The 23,817-nt window shown below is 38.0% G+C and overlaps 1 protein-coding gene across 1 annotated transcript in view; it reads right to left on the reverse strand.

Moving 5' to 3' along the window:
• Positions 1 to 401: 401 nt before the first annotated feature.
• The window catches only part of LOC121303158 (set1/Ash2 histone methyltransferase complex subunit ASH2-like), a 64,561-nt gene continuing 41,145 nt past the window's right edge, over positions 402 to 23,817 (reverse strand). The window contains exons 9-17 of the mRNA XM_041233661.1: positions 19,604 to 19,621; positions 17,688 to 17,781; positions 17,223 to 17,440; positions 16,022 to 16,189; positions 10,142 to 10,335; positions 3,117 to 3,209; positions 2,550 to 2,648; positions 1,209 to 1,268; positions 402 to 852 (exon numbers count right to left, since the gene is read on the reverse strand). Coding sequence (XP_041089595.1) covers positions 745 to 852; positions 1,209 to 1,268; positions 2,550 to 2,648; positions 3,117 to 3,209; positions 10,142 to 10,335; positions 16,022 to 16,189; positions 17,223 to 17,440; positions 17,688 to 17,781; positions 19,604 to 19,621 — 1,052 coding nt within the window. The 3' untranslated portion in view covers positions 402 to 744. The remainder of the gene's footprint in view (positions 853 to 1,208; positions 1,269 to 2,549; positions 2,649 to 3,116; positions 3,210 to 10,141; positions 10,336 to 16,021; positions 16,190 to 17,222; positions 17,441 to 17,687; positions 17,782 to 19,603; positions 19,622 to 23,817) is intronic.

Genomic DNA, 23,817 nt, shown 5'->3' on the forward strand with positions numbered 1-23,817 from the left:
TAATTAGAATTACTCTGCTACCCAGGGTTCGAGTCCCAATTGTGCCTACACCAGATGTGATCTGTTCTGCTGTATGGAAGCATTTTGGGTTCCAGAGAGACAGTTCAGCCTAATCCTAGTTTATTTGAATCTAGTAGCCGCATATCATGACCATGACGGTTTTAAAGATACTGGAGACATAACATACTCATTTTTCTTCCTTTAATTACAACAGCCTCTGTATGATTTTCAATAACCCCCATTTCAACTTTGAATTTCTAATATATTTCCTTAACTTTCAAATAAGCATAGAGCTGGTATTTGATATCCAACACTCGCTTAAAAAGACATTCATCATCCCAGTTTCAGTAAAAGCAGATAAGTCATTTTCCAGTTAGAACTAAATTGAATAGCAAACAGAATTGAGGGCTTCAATGTCTTTATTATGACTTCATTGTGAAAATGTATCAGAAATTAAAAGTTCCACTTCACAATGATAAAGGAGGTACTGAAGATAAAAGGTAGGGAATGGAATTGAAAGTCTAGGGACTACATTTTTAAATGTGCAATATATAAAAGTACGGAAAATTAACTATGGGTTTTAGATTGACTCACATTCCAAGACCTTTGTAAAAGTATTATTTGAATGTGTTGTGTTACAATGCTTGTTGTTCCCTGGTACACTTGTTCGTGGGTCAGCCTGCTGGTTTGAATAAGTCTCAGTACAGAGCAGCTGGAAGGTGTCCAGAGGTTTCAGATGTCCACTCAGGGCTCCCAGGGAGGGCTATGGCGGCCGTCCACTTCGGTCTCCACGTGATACAGTATGTCCGCCAGCGTGTGGTCGATCACCGCGCCCCAGCCCATGTCGCTCATCTGAGGCAGAACGACATGACAATTGTCACTTAAAATGCTGGGTATCTATTCCTAGCCCTGCACAGAGTCCTTGGTTTCAGAACTACACTCAATAGTAAATGCCCAGGTTGTCACAGAAGCAAGACGTTTAACTGTTTTTCACTTCTCTGTTAGTATGATCAGTTAAGAGCAGATTTTCCTGGAACCCAGTTGCTTAAAATTCCAGGCACTGCCATTAAAGCAATATACAATGCCCTAGGACTGGGTGCACGGCTAGTGCTAGGGACTAACCACGTAGACTAAATGTTTAAAAGGAATTCTACTGGATTAATAATAGAACCCCACAATATAAAAAGGTACTGCAATGCAAGACCTACTGGTTGGTACGTGACGTCCTTTGGAGGGTACTTAAAATGTGGTCCAAAATTTACAGAAACCTGAAAGAAAAGAAGGAAAAACATCAGTGATGTGTATATACAAATAATTACAGTGCCTTGAAAAAGTATTCAGCCCCCATCCCTTTTTTCACATTTAAGAGTCTCACAGCCTAGGATTTTGATGCATTAGATTGGGAATTTTTATTTGCGAGTCACACATTCTTCTTCACAGAGTCGCCCCCCCAAAAAGAAGGAAAATAGTAAACAACAAAATAATAAAAATTATAAAATCTGGACATGTCATCATTTTTTAAGTATTCATCCGCCTGGGTCAATACTTGGTTGAACCACCTCTGGCAGCTATTACAGCCAGTAGTCTTTTCGGATAAGTCTCTATTAACTTTGCACACCGTGATGGAGCAATATTTGCCCATTCCTCCTTGCAAAATTGCTCAAGCTGTGTCAAGTTAGTTGGGAACGGTGATGGACAGCAATTTTGAGGTCTTGCCACAGATTTTTGATGGGATTGAAGTCAGGACTCTGACTAGGCCACTCAAGGACATCTATTTTCTTCATTTTAAGCCACTCCAGTGTTGCTCTGGCAGTGTGCTTTGGATCATTGTTCTGTTGAAATACCAACTTCTTCCACAGTTTGAGTTTTTTGGCAGAGAGGCGCAGGTTTTTATCCAGGATTTCTCTGTATTGCGCACCACTCATGCTCCCATCAATCCTGACAATACTGCCAGTTCCTGCTGCTGAAAAGCATCCCTATAACACGATGCTACCACCGCCATACTTTACAGTGGGAATGGTGTTACCTGGCTGGTGTGCAGTGTTTGATTTGCGCCACGTGTACCGCTTAGCATTCAGGCCAAAAAGTTCCATTTTAGTCTCATCAAAACGACAAGATGTTCTGCCACATAACTGCAGTATCTTCTAGGTGACGTTTTGCAAACTCTTTGTGGGCAAGGATATGTTTTTTTTTTCAGCCAGGACTTCTTCCTTGCCACTCTCCCATAAAGGCCCTTTTTGTGGAATACCTTGGAGATTGCTGATACATGAACATCATCGTCCATCGCAGCAGCTGACTTCTGCAACTCAGTCAGAATTCTGAGACTCTTAAATGGGGGCCGAATACTTTTTCAAGGCACTGTAAAAAGAACCATACATGATGCCTGGCTAACTAGCTCCTGTACTCTAACCTATGAAAGCAATGCCATTTACAGCCAGTCATTAGTCACACACAGACCATGAATGGATACTGGTAGATGGACAATGTACAGATCCTATAACTGATCTTCTACCCTAGAGATGCGTTTCCTACAAACAGCAAGTACTTACAGTGCAGCTTTTATACAAGGAGATGGCAGGGAAGTAAATTCCTTCAAATAGGTCTTCGAATGCGACTCCTTGACTAACACCATTCCTAAAAAATATCATCTGGAGGATAGAAGAAAACACATTTTATTCAAACATCTGTAAGAGTTAGCTCACGGAAACCAGAATCGGCTGCGTTCTAGATCATGTTTCCAATTGACTTTATCAAGTTTCATGTTGTTTTTTGCAGCAACAATTGTTGGTTGTAATGGACGACACAGTGAAAACTACTGGACATTCATTGCTAGAAAATTTTCCACAGATATTAAAACGCTAAGTAATGCAAAATTTAGAAATACTAAAAGAAACCTAAAATTCAATGGCAAACGTTTCGACTAGAAATCTCTCAATCTATTAAATGGCTTGAGTAATAATTGGTTAAATTAAAAAGACTAAATCCAGATGGTTTTTGACAAATGGACATATTGTGCACATACAATGGATTGTGCGCCAAGCCAGGTGCTAATTTAAAAGAATGCAACAAACATATATACTGTATTAAGACAGTGTTACCGAATGCCGTTCACTTACTTTGCTGGACCTCATTGGCTTGAGGCTCTTCTCTGCTTTATCTACAAAGTCCTTTTCCTCAAAATACAAGTAGCTTTTGAATTTAATCAAGGCCTACAAACAAACAGAAAAAATAGTACACTGGCATTGAAAACAAACAAATTATAAAACCATCCCTATGAACATAGGAGAGCTCGCTCATTTCGATTGGTCACAACACAGGAAACAGAATGATTGAAATTTAAATATTAAAATTAGGGGTGGGCATTGACATAAAAATTGTATATTGATATCGTGCACATATTTCAATAAATCGATAAGATCGAAGTCTTCCAAAACATATAAAAATATAACAAATTGCAATATGAAACATATATACATATCGGCATTAACAGATATTTACATAAGAAAAGCAATAACTTACTTTAACTTAGCTTCACAATATCCATGGAAAAAAATAATGTCTTGTTATATTTTGCTTTACTATTCCATGCCATCACCAGCCACCTCAAAACCAAAATATTTATATACAGTACTTCACTGCGCAGGCTAGCCAAACTGGAAGTAATTTAATCTTCTCTGTATATAAATGCTCGACACATCTAAAACTTTAAGTACGGTGTCATGCTGACTGTTGCATTATTTTGAGATGTGTTTTGATGCTTGAAAAAGTACATCACTAATACCGAAAGTTCACATTTTAAAAATACATTAATAACAGTGTAAGTAATCGCATGGAAAAAATGCAATGAACCACACTGATGCATGCGCATATCTCAAAATCATCCCAACAGCGCTTAATGCAGCATGCACATAGTGTTTGGTAATTTGCGAGCACATTATGAATGGAAGAAAAAAGATATAAATAAAATATACATTAAATTGGACTCTTAGAAAAAGAAAAATGTCAATCAATGGAATAAAATGGTTAAATAACACTTTAATGTGTGGTGTTTGCTATGAGACTGACAGTTACTGGTATGTATACGGTTGCATTTTAAAACACACCTGATTATACTGTGTTTGTATTTTTAGCAGTATTAGCAATAAAAAGTATGTCTGCTAGTCGATGTTAATTTTTTTTATCCCTCGATATCGCGATATGGAAATTATCTATCGATGACATTAAAATATGGTACCCATCCCTAATTAAAATATTGTTTCATTTGAACAAGTGTAAAGTCATCCTGTCATCCAAAATTCAAAATCTGGAATTTTTTCTCCATCCGGATCTGCATCGATCACATCAGTAGGCTGAGTAAAAGCGGAAATCCGCCAATTAGAGATTTTTCATCTCTGACACAAAGAGAATTATTTCTTTATAAACGATCAAATCAATAAAAGACTTTGCTGCTATTAAATCTAAAAGTATGCTAAAATAAACAAAGCAGAAGTAAACCGAAGAATACTAGTTACTAAATAGCAAAGTGCTTTTTAAACCAGTTTGGGTTGACACTGCTGTAGCCTGTAACAGGAAGAGGAAACCCTTTGCATCGTGGGCCATGGAGTTCTGAAGAAAAAGCCATCTTGTTTTTCTTCAGAAATCCTTTAAATCAGGGTTTTTCAAACTTGGTCCTGGGGACCCCCTGTGACTGCTGGTTTTCATTCCAACCGAGCTCTCAATTACTGAACTAGACCCTTAATTGAACTGATAATTTGCTTAATTATCCATTTTTACTTGTTTTCAGCTCTTGAACAGTTGCAGATTTCAAGTTAGCCGAAACATTTTATAAGTAACTTGAACTGCAACTGTTTAAGAGCTGAAAACAAGTAAAAATGTCTAATTAAGCAAATTATCAGTTCAATTAAGGGTCTAGTTAAGTAATTGAGAGCTTGGTTGCGATGAAAACCAGCAGTGGGTCCCCAGGACTGAGTTAGAGAACCCCTGCTTTAAATAAAGAGGACTACAAACTGAAGGCAAGTTTCTAAAACAAAACTTTTTTAACCAGGCTGAGAAAGCTATATAAATTCTTTCTTGCAACACTGATTCAACTTCCCTCACATATAATGACTGGTAACTAAACAACTTATGAATTTCCATGGTGCATAAATCAATTGTATGGATTAATTCTGTTTAAACGTATACAAAGTAATATTAACCTATATTGAATTACATGATCTAATAAGAATGCATTGTTGAATGCTGAATATATTTAGAATCTTAAATTACAACTTAATATATGGTTAATTTGTCTTGAATATACTTAGTATAATACTTGATTATACATTGGAAACAAAGTAATACAATCTACTCTTATTTTTGTAAATAACCCTTTGCAGTCAATTTATTTAGCACTTGTCAGGTTCAAATTTATTTAAAAAAAATATTTTTTTCAGAGCTACAGGTTTTAAAGGCAGTGCATGACAAAAGGACACTCAGTACTGCATCTCCAGCCAAGCCCCACCCCTTTGCTGTATTTTTCACATACCTCTTTATAGACATGCATACTGATAAATCTTCTCGTCACTCGTTTTATCACCAAACTCCTCAATAATGTGATCCAAGTCATTGTTTTATTACTAACATCTCAAAAAGTTCTGCAAATGTTTGTGATATTCTTTGAGCGCTGGATGCGAAGCAGCTATCTCCTTTGTGTGTGGTGAATGTGGCTACCTGTATTGCTCAGATATGCACTTTTTTCTGCTTCATTCGGCTCCTATCGGTCTCACTCGGCCATTGAAAGGTTCTCAGCTTTTTCCAGAGAAACAACGACTAGAGACCTGTGTCTTTTTGATGATGTCTGACAGGGTCCGACATCGGACTAGAAAGGAAAAATTGTAATGTCATACCTGGTCCAATGTATGACCGCTAAGGGTTAATAAAAGGTATTTACTTTCAACAAGATTTCTAGTTTTGTTTTTGTATGTTGAAACAAGCACTGATATGATAACATTCAATTGAATCAAGGTTGACTATTGTCTAAATCTTAAATCATATGCCGAATGAATCAATCATATTTATAGCCAGAATTCTGTGATTACTGTAGAACATATATTCATATGTTTTAGTCTAACTTTTGATCATAATGGGATATGATTGAAGATTTTATGGAAGATAGAAGGATATTGTGGTAAAACCCCAGCTCATTATAGTAAAGTATTATTTATACATACCTAAAGGTGTGTCTTGAGAAGGTATCCAAATACATGCTTACTTGTCTCGAGATAGATTAAGGATTTGTTACAACTGCTTTATCATAACTTTTATCACCACAGTCCTCATTACAAAACCTCATCACATTCACAACATCTGCTCGAGTGGCCCAGGACTGGATGACAGGGAAGATTTACTCAAGTTCCTGCACATATAGCGATGACTATATGGACACCAATTACTATAAAATATTTCATTTAATAGGGGTTGGGATTGAACTCCTGAGATTATAAACCTAAAATCCAGCTCGATTTGGCAAATGCAGTGAATAAGTAATTATCTGGGGCCGGTTTTTCAAAACTTTGGTAATCCGATTTCCACATTTGATCAGGATTATAAACGCATGGCTGAAGACATGGTGCACATGGGAAGGCTTCACCTATCTTGATCATTGGATCACATTCTACAACAAGGACTATCTGTACAGATGGGATGGACTGCACTTAAATAAAAAGGGAACCAATCTACTTAGAGAACCTGTTAAACCTGGACAAAGAAAATAAAGCCGAATCAATATAGGTCAGAATAACGGACAAAAATTCAAAGGGCATAATAATAGGAGCATGCTATAGAATGCCAGATTCAGACGGCGAGCAAGATAATCTGTTATAAAATGACATTAGAAATGCATGAGGCAAAGGAAAAGCCATACTAATGGGGGATTTCAACTTCCCCCTTAAAAATGGGAAAACATGGTGGGGAACAGGACGGACAAAATTGAAATGGTGGAAATGACAAATGACTGTTTCCTAACACAATTTGTCAAGGCACTGACTAGAGGGGAGGCATGCCTTGATTTAGTCTTTTCAAATAACGAAGATAGAATAACTAAAACAGAGGTCAGAGAACCACTGGCAAACTCAGACCACAAAATGGTCTCATTTGAAGTGATTTTTAAAACCCCAAAAGTAATGATTAAAGCTAAGGTTTACAATTTTAGAAAAGCAAACTATGAAGGTATGAAACAGAGACTAACAGAAGTAGATTGGAGTAAAATAGAGAAAACACCCACAGAAAAAGGATAGCTGTTCTTCAAAAATGTAGTACTGGAGGCACAAAACAATTACATCCCTAAAGCAAACAAATCTAAATGTAAAACTAAATTGCCAAAATGGTTTAATAGATCAATTTAAAAAATATTCAGCGAAAAAAGGCACTTTACAGACCGTTAAAAAGTGACGAAAAACAAAGTACACAGAAAGAGTACAAGGAACTGCAAACGCAAGTCATAAAGGAAATTAGAAAGGCCAAGAGAGAAACAGAAATGAATATTGCTAAGGGGGCTAAAACCAATTCCAAAGAGTTTTTCCAATATTACAACAAGAGAACATTCAAAGAGGAGGTTAAATGTTTAAGAGATACAAATGGCAAAATCATAGATGAAGAAAAAAAAAATAGCAAATATATTAAATGATTACTTTTCACAAGTTTTTGCAAAGGAGGATACAGAAAACATGCCCCACCTGTCAATCTGTTCCTATTCAGTTTTAAATAACTTTAGCATAACCGAGGCAGAAGTGTTAAAGAGACTAGGAGCTCTTAAAATAAACAAATCCCCTGGGCCGGATGAGATCCTCCCAGTAGTACTCAAAGAAATGAAAGAAGTAATTTACAAACCGCTAACCAAGATCATGCAGCAGTCTCTTGACACAGGGGTGGTACCGACAGACTGGAAAATTGCAAACGTAATACCGATCCACAAAAAGGGAAACAAAACTGAACCAGGTAACTACAGACCAGTAAGCCTGACTTCTATTATATGCAAACTTATGGAAACTATAATAAGATCCAAAATGGAAAATTACCTATATGGTAACAGGGTACTGGGAGACAGTCAACATGGTTTTAGGAAAGGGAGATCGTGCCTAACTAACTTGCTTGATTTTTTTGAGGATGCAACATCGATAATGGATAATTGCAAAGCATATGACATGGTTTATTTAGATTTCCAGAAAGCTTTTGACAAAGTCCCGCACAAAAGATTAATTCTCAAACTGAACGCAGTTGGGATTCAAGGAAACACATGTACATGGATTAGGGAGTGGTTAACATGTAGAAAACAGAAAGTACTGATTAGAGGAAAAACCTCAGAATGGAATGTGGTAACCAGCGGTGTACCACAGGGATCAGTATTAGGTCCTCTGCTATTCCTAATCTACATTAATGATTTAGATTCTGGTATAGTAAGCAAACTTGTTAAATTTGCAGACGACACAAAAGTAGGAGGAGTGGCAAACACTGCTGCAGCAGCAAAGGTCATTCAAAATGATCTAGACAAGATTCAGAACTGGGCAGACACATGGCAAATGACATTTAATAGAGAAAAGTGTAAGGTACTGCACGCAGGAAATAAAAATGTACATTATAAATATCATATGGGAGATATTGAAATTGGAGAAGGAATCTATGAAAAAGACCTAGGAGTTTTTGTTGACTCAGAAATGTCTTCATCTAGACAATGTGGGGAAGCTATAAAAAAGGCTAACAAGATGCTCGGATACATTGTGAAAAGTGTTGAATTTAAATCAAGGGAAGTAATGTTAAAACTGTACAATGCACTTGTAAGACCTCATCTTGAATATTGTGTTCAGTTCTGGTCACCTCGCTATAAAAAAGATATTGCTGCTCTAGAAAGAGTGCATAGAAGAGCGAACAGAATTATTCCGGGCTTAAAAGGCATGTCATATGCAGACAGGCTAAAAGAATTGAATCTGTTCAGTCTTGAACAAAGAAGACTACGTGGCGACCTAATTCAAGCATTCAAAATTCTAAAAGGTATTGACAGTGTCGACCCAAGGGACTTGTTCAGCCTGAAAAAAGAAACAAGGACCAGGGGTCACAAATGGAGTTTAGAAAAAGGGGCATTCAGAACAGAAAATAGGAGACACTTTTTTACACAGAGAATTGTGAGGGTCTGGAATCAACTCCCCAGTAATGTTGTTGAAGCTGACACCCTGGGATCCTTCAAGAAGCTGCTTGATGAGAGTTTGGGATCAATAAGCTACTAACAACCAAACGAGCAAGATGGGCCAAATGGCCTCCTCTCGTTTGTAAACTTTCTTATGTTCTTATGTTCTTAAAAAGGATATTGCATAGAAAGAGTGCAAAGATGCGACCAGAATTATTCCAGGTTTAAAAGGCATGTCATATGCAGACAGGCTAAAAGAACTGAATCTATTCAGTCTTGAACAAAGAAGACCACGCGGCGACCTAATTCCAGCATTCAAAATTCTACAAGGTATTGATAATGTCGATGCAAGGGACTATTGCGACCTGAAAAAAGAAACAAGGACCAGGGGTCACAAATGGAGATTAGACAAAGGGGCATTCAGAACAGGAAATAGGAGGCACTTTTTTACACAATTAAAATGTATTTATGTTTCTCAGAATCTGAAGATGAGAGTAGGATTACTTTAACCCAAAATATCAGGATCATTTTGATTCTGCTGTGACGGTGCATTTCACTAAATAATCACTGAACATATTTTGAATGAATTGACAGAAAACATACAATATATGTCCAAATAGAGTATTATAATACATGTTTGACATTTATTTAAGTTTATGCTGGGAAATTATCAATGTGTGTCTAATTAAGGATCACTGTTATCCAGATTACAAGTTTTGAAAAACCGGCCCCTGGTCACCAAACTGACCTATTACACACATGCACTAGATTGAGTGCAGAGCACCCCTGTATGCATTCATGCCAAGTTCAGTATTCAGGACTGGGTTGGCAGTGGGTTCTCTCTCTTTTGTTTAGAAGTAAATTTACAAACAAAATTTATTTTCCAACAAGTAATGCCCTTTCTGTCATGCAGGTGTATTCTATTGAAAATATAGTTTTATTAATTTACATTTATTAGAAAAAAGTATTTTAAACCTGCGATACCTTATCTTTGTAAGTGTCTGGGAGGGCCTTGGCAGTCTCTGTGCCGTCCCGGAGACAGATGTAAAACCCCAGGGTATCCCCCTGGCCGTACCCATCCGAGTAGTGCTTGCCGTTGGACTGGTGAAACTTCGTACCTTTCTTACTGCGCCAGGAATAGCTGAACTTGTCATAGCCCAGTGGTGCCTGCAGATTACCTGAAAAAAGAAAGAAAAAAAATAAATAAAAATCACAGGTATTATTCAAGGATGAACAAAATTCCAAAATACTAAAATTAGGGGGGGGCAACAATATGAAAATTGTACATCAATATCGTGCACACATTTCAATACTGATAATATCAAAGTCTTCCAAAAACACAGAAAAATGTAACAATTGTAATGTGAAACACATATACATTGTGGCAGAGCAAGAGCTCTGTGTGTAAATAAAGTCTGGATGTTTATGTTTTTGTGGTGGTTGGCAGAGACAGGGTTAATTCCTGTCCCTGCCAAAAACATGATAATGTGGCTGTTCCCAAACAAGATAAATCGGTGTCAATCAGGAACAGTGACGTACTATAAAAAAAAAAAAAAAAAAAAAAAAAAAAAAAGAGAGCTTCCAGCTCCACTAGAGATCACCAGGGAGCTGGTTTACAAAGTGCTGTATTAAAAGAAAGGTACTGTTTAAAGTTACACTTGTGTGTGAAAAGTATTTGTGAAAGTTTTTGTGACTGGCTTAGCCGTCCAGTCTGACAGTTAGGGACTGTTTAAAGTGCAGTTAGGCTCTATGTTTGAGCTTGTGCAGTTCTTGAGTCTGGGTCTCTGTTTTAAAGGGCAAACGAGGAGAGTACAGAGAGGCTATGTTACAACATAAATGGATGTTAACAGATATTTACATATGGTAAGCAATAGCTTACTTTAACTTAGTGGTGCTTTGTTTCACAATATCCATGGAGAAAAACAAGGTCTTGTTATATTGTTTTACAATTACATGCCACCATCAGCCACCTCAAGATCAATATTATTTATATAGATTATGTAACCGAGTTTGCTCTACTCAGGTTCGTTTCCCCTTTAAAAATAGACCCAGGACACAGAAACTTGATGTTTTAAAGCGCTTATGCCCTACTTTAAATAATGAAAGACAAAATGAAAATAAATTAAAACAAAACACCTAGCTCTTTTTTGAGCAATAACTAAACACACAAACAGGAACCTAAACTATCTCGCAGGACGGCTAAGCCGTTTACCTGACAAATAAATAAAACCACACTCGAGCAGCCCTGAACAGACTGGCTGCTTTCTTTAAATACCCTGCACCTGGCTCTAAATTACAATGATAGCCAGGTGCAGGGGATAAATAATATTAAACAAAACAATGAAACAATTATTTATTTTTTAGCAGGGAGGAATTAACCCTCTCCCTGCTCACTAATATATATATATATATATATATATATATATATATATATATATATATATATATATATATATATATATATATATTTGGTATCGTAAAAAAAGCATTTTTTTTAACAGATCAGGTGTTTTTTGGTTTTTTTGTTTTTAATTGAAATGAATTGTAGAATCTTTGAACTTAAAAACAGAGACAAATTAAAACCAGACAACAGATCAATATTGCATCATACTATATATATATATATATATATATATATATATATATATATATATATATATATATATATATATATACACACACACACACACACACACACACACACACACTCGCACACATACAGGGTTTGTTTGCCTTTGTTATTAGAGTTCATAAACAAGTATGGTGCTGGTGCTTCCAGCACTCTTAGTAACTGATATTTATAATTATGCTTCTCTTTCTCTCCCCCGTACTCCACTCCTGAACACACAATAACCGAGTGAGTGACAACATGCTGCTTTTATGCAGCTGTACCGAGACTCCATTGCTAATCAATCATTCAATTGGAGTCGCGGTACAACTGCACGTGAATTAATAAATTGCAATTCCCCATGGTCGCATATTATTACTTTTTACTTGCACGTGAAGTGCTGTGCAATCCTCGTGCCTAAATACAAATATACATTTTAAACACTCGTGTTACACAGACCCGTTTATGTCCTGTGTACCAATGACTATACACCAAAATTAACACACAGGGGCGGGCACTTTGCCACAGTAATAAACATAGTAATAAAAACAGAAGTCGTAATAATGCTGCTATATTTCTCAATATAACAAGTCTATAGTTTAATGGATTCACAGTCAAGTTTCTTATTTAGAAAAGTAGTAAGGTTGATCTGAAAGTAGTCTAGGCTAAACATAGGTATTCTAGGATAATTCAAACAAAATAGAAGTGTAAATGTTTTATTATAACAGAGGAAGTGTAACAGTGGCTTGCAAAAGTATTGACCCCCCTTGGCATTTTTCCTATTTTGTTGCCTTACAACCTGGAATTAAAATGGATTTCTTCTTTTTGGGGGTTTGTATCATTTGATTTACACAACATGCCTACCATTTTGAAGATGCAAAATATTTTTTATTGTGAAACAAACAAGAAATAAGACAAAAAAACAGAAAACTTGAGCGTGCATAAGTATTCACCTCCCCCAAAGTCAATACTTTGTAGGCCACCTTTTGCAGCAATTACAGCTGCAAGTCTCTTGGGGTATGTATCTATAAGCTTGGCACATCTAGCTACTGGGATTTTTGCCCATTCTTCAAGGCATAACTGCTCTAGCTCCTTCAAGTTGGATGGGTTCCGCTGGTGTACAGCAATCTTCAAGTCATACCACAGATTCTCAATTGGATTGAGGTCTGGGCTTTGACTAGGCCATTCCAAGACATTCAAATGTTTCCCCTTAAACCACTCGAGTGTTGCTTTAGCAGTATGCTTAGGGTCATTGTCCTGCTGGAAGATGAACCTCCGTCCCAGTCTCAAATCTCTGGAAGACTGAAACAGGTTTCCCTCAAGAATTTCCCTGTATTTAGCGCCATCCATCATTCCTTCAATTCTGACCAGTTTCCCAGTCCCTGCCGATGAAAAAAAGCTGTGGAGCTTTGCAGCTCCTTCAGGGTTATCTTTGGTTTCTTTGTTGCCTCTCTGATTAATGCCCTCCTTGCCTGGTCCGTGAGTTTTGGTGGACAGCCCTCTCTTGCCAGGTTTGTTGCGGTGCCATATTCTTTCCATTTTTTAATAATGGCTTTAAAGGTGCTCTGTGGGATGTTCAAAGATTCTGATATTTTTTTTATAACCCAACCAGCGTGCATTACCTTACACTTTTCTCTATTAAATGTCAGTTGCCATGTGTCTGCCCAGTTCTGAATCTTGTCAAGATCATTTTGAATGACCTTTGCTGCTACAACAGTGTTCACCACTCCTCCTATTTTTGTGTCGTCTGCAAATTTAACAAGTTTGCTTACTATACCAGAATCTAAATTGTTAATGTAGATTAGGAATAGCAGAGGACATAACACTCATCCCTGTGGTACTCTACGGGTTACCTCACTCCATTCTGAGTTTTCTCCTCTAATCAGTACTTTCTCTTTTCTACATGTTAACCACTCCCTAATCCATGTACACGTGTTTCCTTGAATCCCAACTGCGTTCAGTTTGAGAATTCATCTTTTATGTGGGACTTTGTCAAAAGCTTTCTGGAAATCTAAATAAACCATGTCATATTGCTTTGCAATTATCCATTATCGATGTTGCATCCTCAAAAAAATCGAGCAGGTTAGTTAGACATGATCTCCCTTTCCTAAAACCATGTTGACTGTCTCCCAGGATACTGTTACCATACAGGTAATTTTCCATTTTGGATCTTATTATAGTTTCCATAAGTTTGCATATAATAGAAGTCAGGCTTATTGATCTGTAGTTACCTGGTTCAGAACTTTCCTATGTTCTTATGTCACCAGTCCTGGGTGATAATCTTTTACGCAGGACTGTCAAGAGTTTTCAAAATACGCTGGTGACCGGCGCTATCCTCCGCCTAAAGGTCTCCAGACGCAATGCAAGTTTTAATTGGCGATGAGACACTTTCGCAGTGACATGACCACATTGTAGTAGATGACATTCTGCATAAAGGATTAATTATGTATTTGATTATAAGTTTATTCTATGACAAAGTTTTATTTTCAGATTTTGATACAGCTTAAGCACATGTAACTAGCCAAGCAAGACATCTGAGGTCTCTCGTATCTTGGCGACTGGGCAGAGAGCCAAAGTTAGCAGGTGTCTAATCAAGATGTGTGGAGGAGTGGAGACACACTGTGAAAACAGACCACCACAAACAAAAGGCCAGTTTGAAACAGTTTCTAACAGATTAGTTAAGATAGTCTGTAATATACTTAAATGTGATGCACTATAGAATGTTATAGATTTGGGTGAGTCTCCCCCCTTACCAGGAGGTGTGTGATAGCAGAGTGGATCCATAGTGATTGGAAGAGAGTATAAGAAATGGGGTGGAAATTCTAAGTCACAGTATTTAATGTAATGTTTTTGTTTCAATCAGTCAGACTAAAATATTTAATTACTGCAATTTTCTCCCTTTCGGCTATCTGTAGTTGGGGGTGGGACTTATGCTCCCTTTGCTCATTGCCGGCCAGTTCAAAAAGAGAACCAGATAGGTAATGGTGGCTTGCCTTTTTCCTCTCCTACTCCCTCGTGCCGTTCTGATTTTTATCACAACTTTCGGCAGATGAGGAGTTTACATTCTGTTAGTCTGTGTTTAACGCATGTCTATTCTTTTGGTCAGCAGTGTTTTATTTTGGTAAACAAGTCAAAAATCCTCTGCTGTGATTAGATGGTGCTTCAAACACAGACAAGCTAAATATGTTTTATTTCCTGTATTGTGTTTTTTTTTCTTGGTTACTTTTTGACCAATTTTGTGATGCTTTGGATCTCCATTTTTTTTGCTGAAGAATACAGATTGACTGGACTTTTAAAACTACTCAGTTTAAATGAAATCGAATGAAAGACATCAACACAGTGAACTGCAATCAACATCCGGGTGAGATCGAACCTTTTGTTCTTTCATTTTTTTAGAATGGCCATTCTGATTTTTCATTGGATTGTGAGTTTTTGGAGTATTATTTCATGGAACTTCTCTTTTTGGATTTGTTTTGTTTTTCATGAAGGGGATTTAAATATGGTTGGAAATTATATTTGAACTAAGCTTAACAATCAATGTGTACCAGGTTGTATGTGTATGGTTTGTTTTCTAAACCTTGCAATACGTTAAATGGTGCATGTCTATCTCTTGATTTGAAAACCTGTTGGTTGGGTTAATTATCTTTACCTGCTTACACCTTATTGTCAATTGCTGGTTAAACTAATTTACACTTTATGTATAGTGAGCCTCAGTTCTGACAGGATTGCTTGCTGATATACAGTTTCGTGTTGTCTATGCTCATATGGTTTCTACATCCCTTTCACATTCCAGACTTGCTTCTAATAAACATTTTTTGGGTTACGCATACACCTCAGGTCCTCTTTAAATCCCTTTTACGCTGTAAGTTATTACTTGCTGTTTCCAAACTGTTTGAATGTTTTCTTATAGAATCAGTATACGCTTATAGACTAAGTGTCTAGTAGTAATACTAAAAGTTTGTAACAGTGCTTTGCTTTTTTTTTTTTTTTTTTAACACTTAACAGGACAGCAGTAACAGTAAAATAGAGTTCTTACAAACAAAGATTAATGAATATCCAAACATTTGTACCAGACAATCTAAATGTGATCAAACATTTGTGCAAAAAAGTTTCCTAATTCAGTATTTTGGTTTTAGAGAGATTATATTCTCAATCTTAAAACGTGTCTCCTGGAGTCAAATAAAAACAAAACATTTCCTGAGATAAGACACCGACATAAGACAAACTAATTTGCATATAAAAGTAAATATATTTACCTAAAGGCTGTGACCAGCCGAGTCTGGAGGCAGTGTCTGGAGGCATTTCATCAACAGTGACCTCAAAGTACCAGGACCCTTTCCGAACACCATGAGACGCCCGAACCATGGAGTAGCCTTTCTCTCCAGTCACGGTCAGCCGATCATCTGAAATCTTCAACTGAGGGGCTGCAGCAAAACAAAGCCATTACAGATCGTCTGGTTTTATTTACCTGCAAGAACCCTGGACACAGGACTGGAGGTTAAGAAAGGGGCCAAATGCCTGGACACCACCCAGAAAAGCATCTCATAGCTTGCTAAACAGCATCCGATCTCAAACAGTTAACAAAGATATTAGGACTGCCAAGGAATGAATAGATGTAAATTATTTGTCTGGCTTTTTGAATTTTACTGCATAATGTTTAATTATTTTCTACTGTTTAATTATTATTTTTTGTATTACAAGTTAATGTTATGTGTGGTGTCTCTTTGTATAAAGATGTCATGTGCAATTTGGGGAAGAGGGCTGCGAAACAAAGCAGAGCGGTGTTGGCTGTTCAAACTGTGTGAAAGAAAACAATACAGTAATCCGTCGCACGTCCGACTCTCTTGGGGCCAGAGTAAGGGCAGATATGTAAAAAGGCAGATTAATTAATTGTGTTTTTAAATACCATTATACACAGCTGAAACAATTACTATACTTCATACAAATACTGTTTTGAGATTCAGCTTTTATTAGGGAGCTCCCCTAAATCCGTTACTTAGAAAGATACAGGGTACGAATGCTTGTGAGAGAGTAGCCATCTGCCGTGTAGGTGCATGTATTCGCTGCTGAGTGACAGGCAGGAGATTGAGATGGAGGATGAAGTTGATATGCCCTGCAGACGAACAGGATTTATTTACATATCGACACACTGACAGCTCACGTGACACCACCAGCAATGGTAGCACACGGAGCACATCAGCGTACAGAAACTTTGGTAGGATCTACAATCTTCTCTGTTCAGTAATCAACTAATGTTGCTGAAGAGCTTGATCATGGTGGATATGTGACTGATTACTGTTATAAATATTTAAATACTCTATTAAAATATTCTACATTAATCTGTTGGGTCAAACTACATTTTTTGACCCCAGTTTCAGGTGAAATTGTGGTAGGGATTAGAAATCAAGCAGGGAAAATCATAATTTCAGACCCCAAAAGCCCTGGTTGGCCACACACCTCTGTCATGCAGGGCCAGCAGGACACGCTCATACAGGCAAGCTCTGTACAGGTCCCCAGGGATGGGCTTCCCTGCCCAGCAGTCCAGTTCCAGTTTCTCAGGGTCCGGTGCGTGGGGGTCCGGCTCGGCCAGGATGTAGCGGTACCCATCCTTGTTGAAGGGGTGCTCCAGGGGGTACCCGTGGGGGGGCAGGCGCTGAGCCGAAAACAGGGGGTCACTGTGAACAAACAAAAAGAACTGCAGTCATGTGGTGCAGGCTAATTGTAGCAGAAAGTGCTGTAGCTGCATAAAGACATTAGGGTATAACAATGTTATACTAATAACACTAGCTTCCAAAACGTTTGCCATCCAATTCCCTAAATTTGACACCACCTGTTAGCAAATTATCTTTACCGCCATTGATTAACAGAAGTTTTCTGTTTACAATGAGCATTTAAATCGGTTGAATGACCCTCAGCCCTTACCTTCTTGTTCTCTTGGCTGTTCCTGCTGTGCTCCCATCCTGCTGCTTGCGTTTGGCTCCTCTGCCTTTCCCAGTGCCTCCAGGTGCCAGTCCACCTTACACATAGACACAGTTACATCGCTGCTAAAAACACACCTCACTCGCAGAGGAGGAAGCAGTGTGTCAGGCAAGCAGGGTAATTGATTCCACACAAGAAATGTATGCTGCTAATCTGACTCGCAACATGAACATTTCATCAGTTACTTTCACTGGGGATTAAAATAAAATGTAAAAGGAAGGGGGGATTTGTACAGTTTCACCAATCAGCAATACACAACAGACACTGGTGGGGTACAATCAAGAACACTATTTAATTTAGGAATTATCTGTAGAAATAATAAAAAGCACTAATATTTTGTGGACAGTCAGGCTCAAACCTGTGTTTTATCTGAGTCTAGCCACCTGGGGTGGTTGTGTATCCTGTACATAGGGTGGTTATAAAGGCACTTGGGGCATAAACAGCAATGGTGGACAAAATACAATTTTGTAGGCCAAATGACCTGCAATGAGATTTCCATTTTCTTCAACTAAAGCCTTTTGTAAAACAGCTGTTCGGCGCATCACAACTGCAAGGAACTGAATTCTTCATTCTAAGCAATAAACTCTTTGAAGCCTAAGAAAAGGTGACTGAACTGGCCCAACCTGTTACTGTTAGTACATATACTTATGTAAATCAGGAGTGCACAGTGCCTCCTATATGGTTAGCATACCATGTGCACCTCCACAGCATCTAACAAACATTACTGATCTGTATCTATTATTCACCACAGCCATTTAGTCCCAAGGAGATTTTCTAACCACCATGTATTTTGAAATATATAAATTATTTATTACAGAACTAACAACAGAAATTAGCTCTCTGTCACCTTAAGTTATCAAAGTCTTTATGTGTGTATGTATGTATGTGTCCCTACATAATGCCTCGACAGAGTGCATTGTGCTAAGAAACACCTTGAGGTATTGAGATTGCAAATACATTGCTGCAAGCCTTAAATTAAAAGTGTTTCAAAATATTGCATCAGTGCATACCACATTCTGCCTATTTAATTCCATTTCAAAGTGAAATCACCCAAATCCAAGGGTATATTTGACCTTTTCTGTCTCAAACAGATTATCTACTGTAGAGAGTCTGGTATTGCTACACTGTCCCAGGCACCTATGCCGCTTAGCATTAAATTATAAACTACAATGCTGTGCAAGCACATGCTAAAAGATGGCGCTAGGGTTGGAACACTAATGTCGGTAATGTGGGTCCCGATCATTAAATTTCCTGAAAAATGATTATTTTATAACCTAGTTTCTACTTATTTCAGTCTGCACTCTATGGGAGAGAGAAGTGGTGTGCTTTTATTTTGAAAGCCAGTGTACAAAACAGTAAAACAAAACAAAAAACTGGGGAGACAAAAAGACTACTGGCTACAGAGAAAAGGTCATTAAAAAGATCATTCTGATAATGTTTTGCGAATATATAACTGAAAACGTAATTACCCTTGGATTTGGCATTTTGAAGCCAATGCAACCAATGGCTGGGAAAAGGGGGCGTGACAGCGTTGATTTGTGGACCATTATACTTGACTGACTAAAGACATTGAAGTGCAGCAGAGAGACATCAACTTGCCCCAAATTTAAACTGCTTAAATACTTATTACCCAGGCAGAATATGGCAAGACAAAACTGATAGGAACGGTATAATTGGCAAGAGGTGTAACTGAGGATTTCATTGACGTGTATGCAATACACAGACAAAATACAAAACTAAATCAGATGGTGCGAGATGCAGACTTTGAGCTCTGCAGGTATCAAAAAAGCAAGCAGAAAAAGATTATCAAAACCAGAGACAATATACTTAATTTCAGCTGCACAATGTCAAATATTCACCTGCGAAAGAGGATCCACCTGAAATACAATTTACAGCCATTTAGGTTTCCCCTCAATAAAACACAGAGACATTGTGAGATAGTTTAAACGTAACATCCAAACTTTGAAGTATGCTGTAGCTAGCAAAATAATTCCATAAATGCACTTCCATTTGCCAGATGGACAAATATGTACCATTTTGAAATAAAACACAGTTTGTAGAAATCACTTTCTCAACTTATATCTTGAACTCCACTAGGTTAAAGAAAGTTCTGTTTCCATGCCATATTTTCAGGAAGTTGCTTGCCTTCACTTCACAAGCATGTTAATGGATGAAAGCATGTCAATAGAGGAAGAAGCTGGTTTGTTATATGACAAGGCCGGCACTGAAAGGGTGGGGACAATGTCACTTTCCAGGTGAAATGACCAACGGAAGTGCAGCACTACCTGAAGCATGGCTTGTAAACAGATTTATTTAATCAGTTGTAGTACCAGAGATTCTTTTATAATGGAAATAAGTACTTACTGTAAATGTGTTTCTTTCAGAACTGCACATTTGAGAACAATCTTGCCAATTGTAAGATTTTTTAAATTATTTTTGTTAGCTACAACCACTTTAACTGCACGTTTAACTGAAAATGAATCTCACACTGAATTACATTTGAATATAGCTGTACACAATGACAAAGTTTTGCATCACATAGAATTAACCAATTTTGCTTCATAAAGGTGAATGAAACCTGCTGAATAATGTTCCATTAACACTGAATTACATACCGCTTTGTAGTTTTCCATATACTCAACGACAAACTGACAAAATGCGATTGCATGATGTTAAATAACATGAAATTATGTTCCACTTTTTTTTTAAATGAGTCTCTAAAATTCAAGATGCCAAACTTGTCCATAACCATACAGTTCTTTATATATTGTACCCCTATGCCCTTCAATACTGTATGTAAAAATGAATGTCAATTTTAAAATAAACAAATGTGAAAATTATGGTAAATTAATAAATGTTTGATCCACTAACATATATACAACCATGATTTAAAGGAACAATGCAATGTGCCAATTAATTTATTAACAGTAAAAATGTACTAGCCCTGTCGCAGTTGGTCAGGCTTAATCTTTTCTAAACTGTTTAACTAAACTTTGTGGATCTGAAGCATGCTGGAGGGAACATACTAATTCTATATAATATTGTTCCTTAAAAACACTTGGATATTAAATCACACCATGTAAACGTAAGTAACTATCAAGAATGATTTAAATGGCGGCAGTATTAAGATATGCCTTAGTTTAGATCAGCGGTTCTCAAACTTTTTGGGCCGCGCTCCTCTTCCTCTTGTCTGTGTTCCTTGAGTCCCCCTCGCCCCAACACACACAGGTAAAAAAAAAAAATCCAATATGCTGGCGGCTTCTCTGTGTCACTGCTGTTTTTTTTTTTTTTTTTTTGTGCACGAACCAGCCATCGATCCACCATAATAAAAGCAAACTTAACACTGTAAAAGACAGTTTTCCGACTGTGGCCAATGCTTAATACATAGCAAGCTGATAAACAACATGCATTACCAGATGAGAGTGGACTTCATCCAGCAGCATGCAAGCTTAAAAGGCACCCGGTCAGATCCACAGCACCATCTACAAACTCTGACATGCCTGAAGGTGTCAGCATAAAGACTTGTTTTAAGTTAATATACTAAACAAAAATATAAACGCAACATGTAAAGTATTGGTCCCATGTTTCACGAGCTGAAATAAATTCCAGACATTTTCCACACACACAAAAAGCTTATTTCTCTCAAATTATGTGCACAAATTTGTTTGCATCCCTGTTAGTGAGCATTAATCCTCTGCCAAGATAATCCATCCATGATCATTGATCATTACACATATGCACCTTGTGCTAGGGCCAATAAAAGGCCACTCTAAAATGTGCAGCTTTGTCACACAACACAATGCCACAGATGTCTCAAGTTTTGAGGGAGAATGCAATTGAAATGCTGACTGCAGGAATGTCCACCAGAGCTGCTGCCAAAGAATTGAATGTTCACTTCTCTACCATAAGCCGCCTCCAACATCGTTTTAGAGAATTTGGCAGTATGTCCAATTGGCCTCGCGACCGCAGACCACGTGTAACCACGCCAGCCCAGGACCTCCACATCCAGCTTCTTCACCTGCGGGATCGTCTGAGACCAGCTACCCAGACAGCCGATGAAACTGTGGGTTTGCACAACCGAAGAATGTCTGCACAAACTGTCAGAAACAGTCTCAGGGAAGCTCATCTGCATGCTCGTCGTCCTCACCAGGGTCTTGACCTGACTGCAGATCGGCGTCGTTACCGACTTCAGTGGGCAAATGCTCACCTTCGATGGCCATTGGCATGCTGGAGAAGTATGCTCTTCACGGATGAATCCCAGTTTCAACTGTACCGGCCAGATGGCGTGTATGGCATTGTGTGGGCAAGCGGTTTACTGATGTCAACGTTGTGAACAGAGTGCCCCATGGTGGCGGTGGGGTTATGGTACGGTCAGGCATAAGCTACGGACAACGAACACAACTGCATTTTATCGATGTTAATTTGAATGCACAGAGATACCGTGACAAGATCCTGAAGCCCACTGTCATGCCATTCATCCGCTGCCATCTCATGTTTCAGCATGATAATTCACAACCCCATGTCGCAAGGATCTGTACACTATTCCTGGAAGCTGAAAATGTCCCAGTTCTTCCATGGCCTGCATACTCACCAGACATGTCACCCACTGAGCACGTTTGGGGTGCTCTGGATCGACGTATACGACAGCGTGTTCCAGTTCCCGCCAATATCAAGCAACTTCACACAGCCATTGAAAAGGAGGGGGACAACATTCCACAGGCCACAATCAACAGCCTGATCAACTCTATACGAAGGAGATGTGTCGCGCTGCATGAGGCAAATGGTGGTCACACCAGATACTGACTTGTTTTCAGATCCACGCCCCTACCTTTTTTTTAATTTTTTTTAAACAGATGCATATCTGAATTCCCAGTCATGTGAAATCCATAGATTAGGGCCTAATGAATTTATTTAAATTCACTGATTTACTTATATGAACTATAACTCAGTAAAATCTTTGAAATTGTTGCATGTTGCATTTTTGTTCAGTGTATATACTGTATAACGGGAAATTTTGGCTGGTATTAAACAGTGCGGATTAATACATTTTTTTCACAGCACGTTCACAAAAAGTATCAGTTTTGCATTTATACTTTTAATTCCAAAACCATTTAAAAATGAATGTTTACTTAATTAAATACGTCTGCTAAAACAGTATCCTTTTTCCATCCAACTTTTAAGCTTGGTAACTTATGTGAATAGAAAATATGCGACAAACACAAGGAAAATGGTTTAAGTCAACTTGTAAGAAGCTTTTACTCGCATGACAAGCTCACTCTCTACAGGTGCATTTTATTTTCTACTCGCAGCGACATTTTATTCGACACTTGCATGGAAAACCGTAACAAGTGTATTTCTGGTCCGAGCGCCCTTCTGCGCCATTCCAGTGAAATCAGATTGTTTAATGCGCACGCTCTGATGATCAAAACAAGTTGGCAGACGTGGAGCAAATAAGCAACACAAATACTTTTTACAATTACTGAATGAACATGATGTCTCTGCACTTGATTTGTTTCTGGTTTTAAGTTCAAGGTAATCAAACATGCAATCTTCAGGTGTGAAAAAGTTATTGCCCCCCTAGTTAACTCAACCCAAAGGGATAATTAGGGTCAGCTGTTTGAATACTTTGGTTAACAATCTGGCCTGATTTGGATCAGCCCCGTCCAATAAAAATCTGGCTAACTTTGGCCCTTACCATCAGAGTGAAGTTATCAGCATACTGGTTCTAGAGGCACATCATGCCACAATCAAAAGAAATTCCTGAAGACATCCTCCTCCATTTCCAAGGCTCTGGGGCACCACCAGACTACAGTCAGAGTCATATTGTCCAAATGGAGAAAGTTTGGGACAGTAGTGAATCTTTCCAGGAGTGGTCGTCCTGCCAAAATCTCTCCAAGAGCAAGGCGTAAAATCATCCAGAAAGTCACAAAGAACCGTAGAACAACATCCAGGGATCTGCAGGCCTCTCTCGCCTTGGCTAAAGTCAGTGTTCATGACTCCACCATCAGAAAGACACTGGGCAAAAATGGTATTCATGGCAGAGAAGCAAGGCAGAAATCACTGCTCACTAAGA

The sequence above is a fragment of the Polyodon spathula genome, chromosome 31 (genome assembly GCF_017654505.1).
Source record: "Polyodon spathula isolate WHYD16114869_AA chromosome 31, ASM1765450v1, whole genome shotgun sequence".
In the NCBI taxonomy this organism is placed as follows: domain Eukaryota; kingdom Metazoa; phylum Chordata; class Actinopteri; order Acipenseriformes; family Polyodontidae; genus Polyodon; species Polyodon spathula.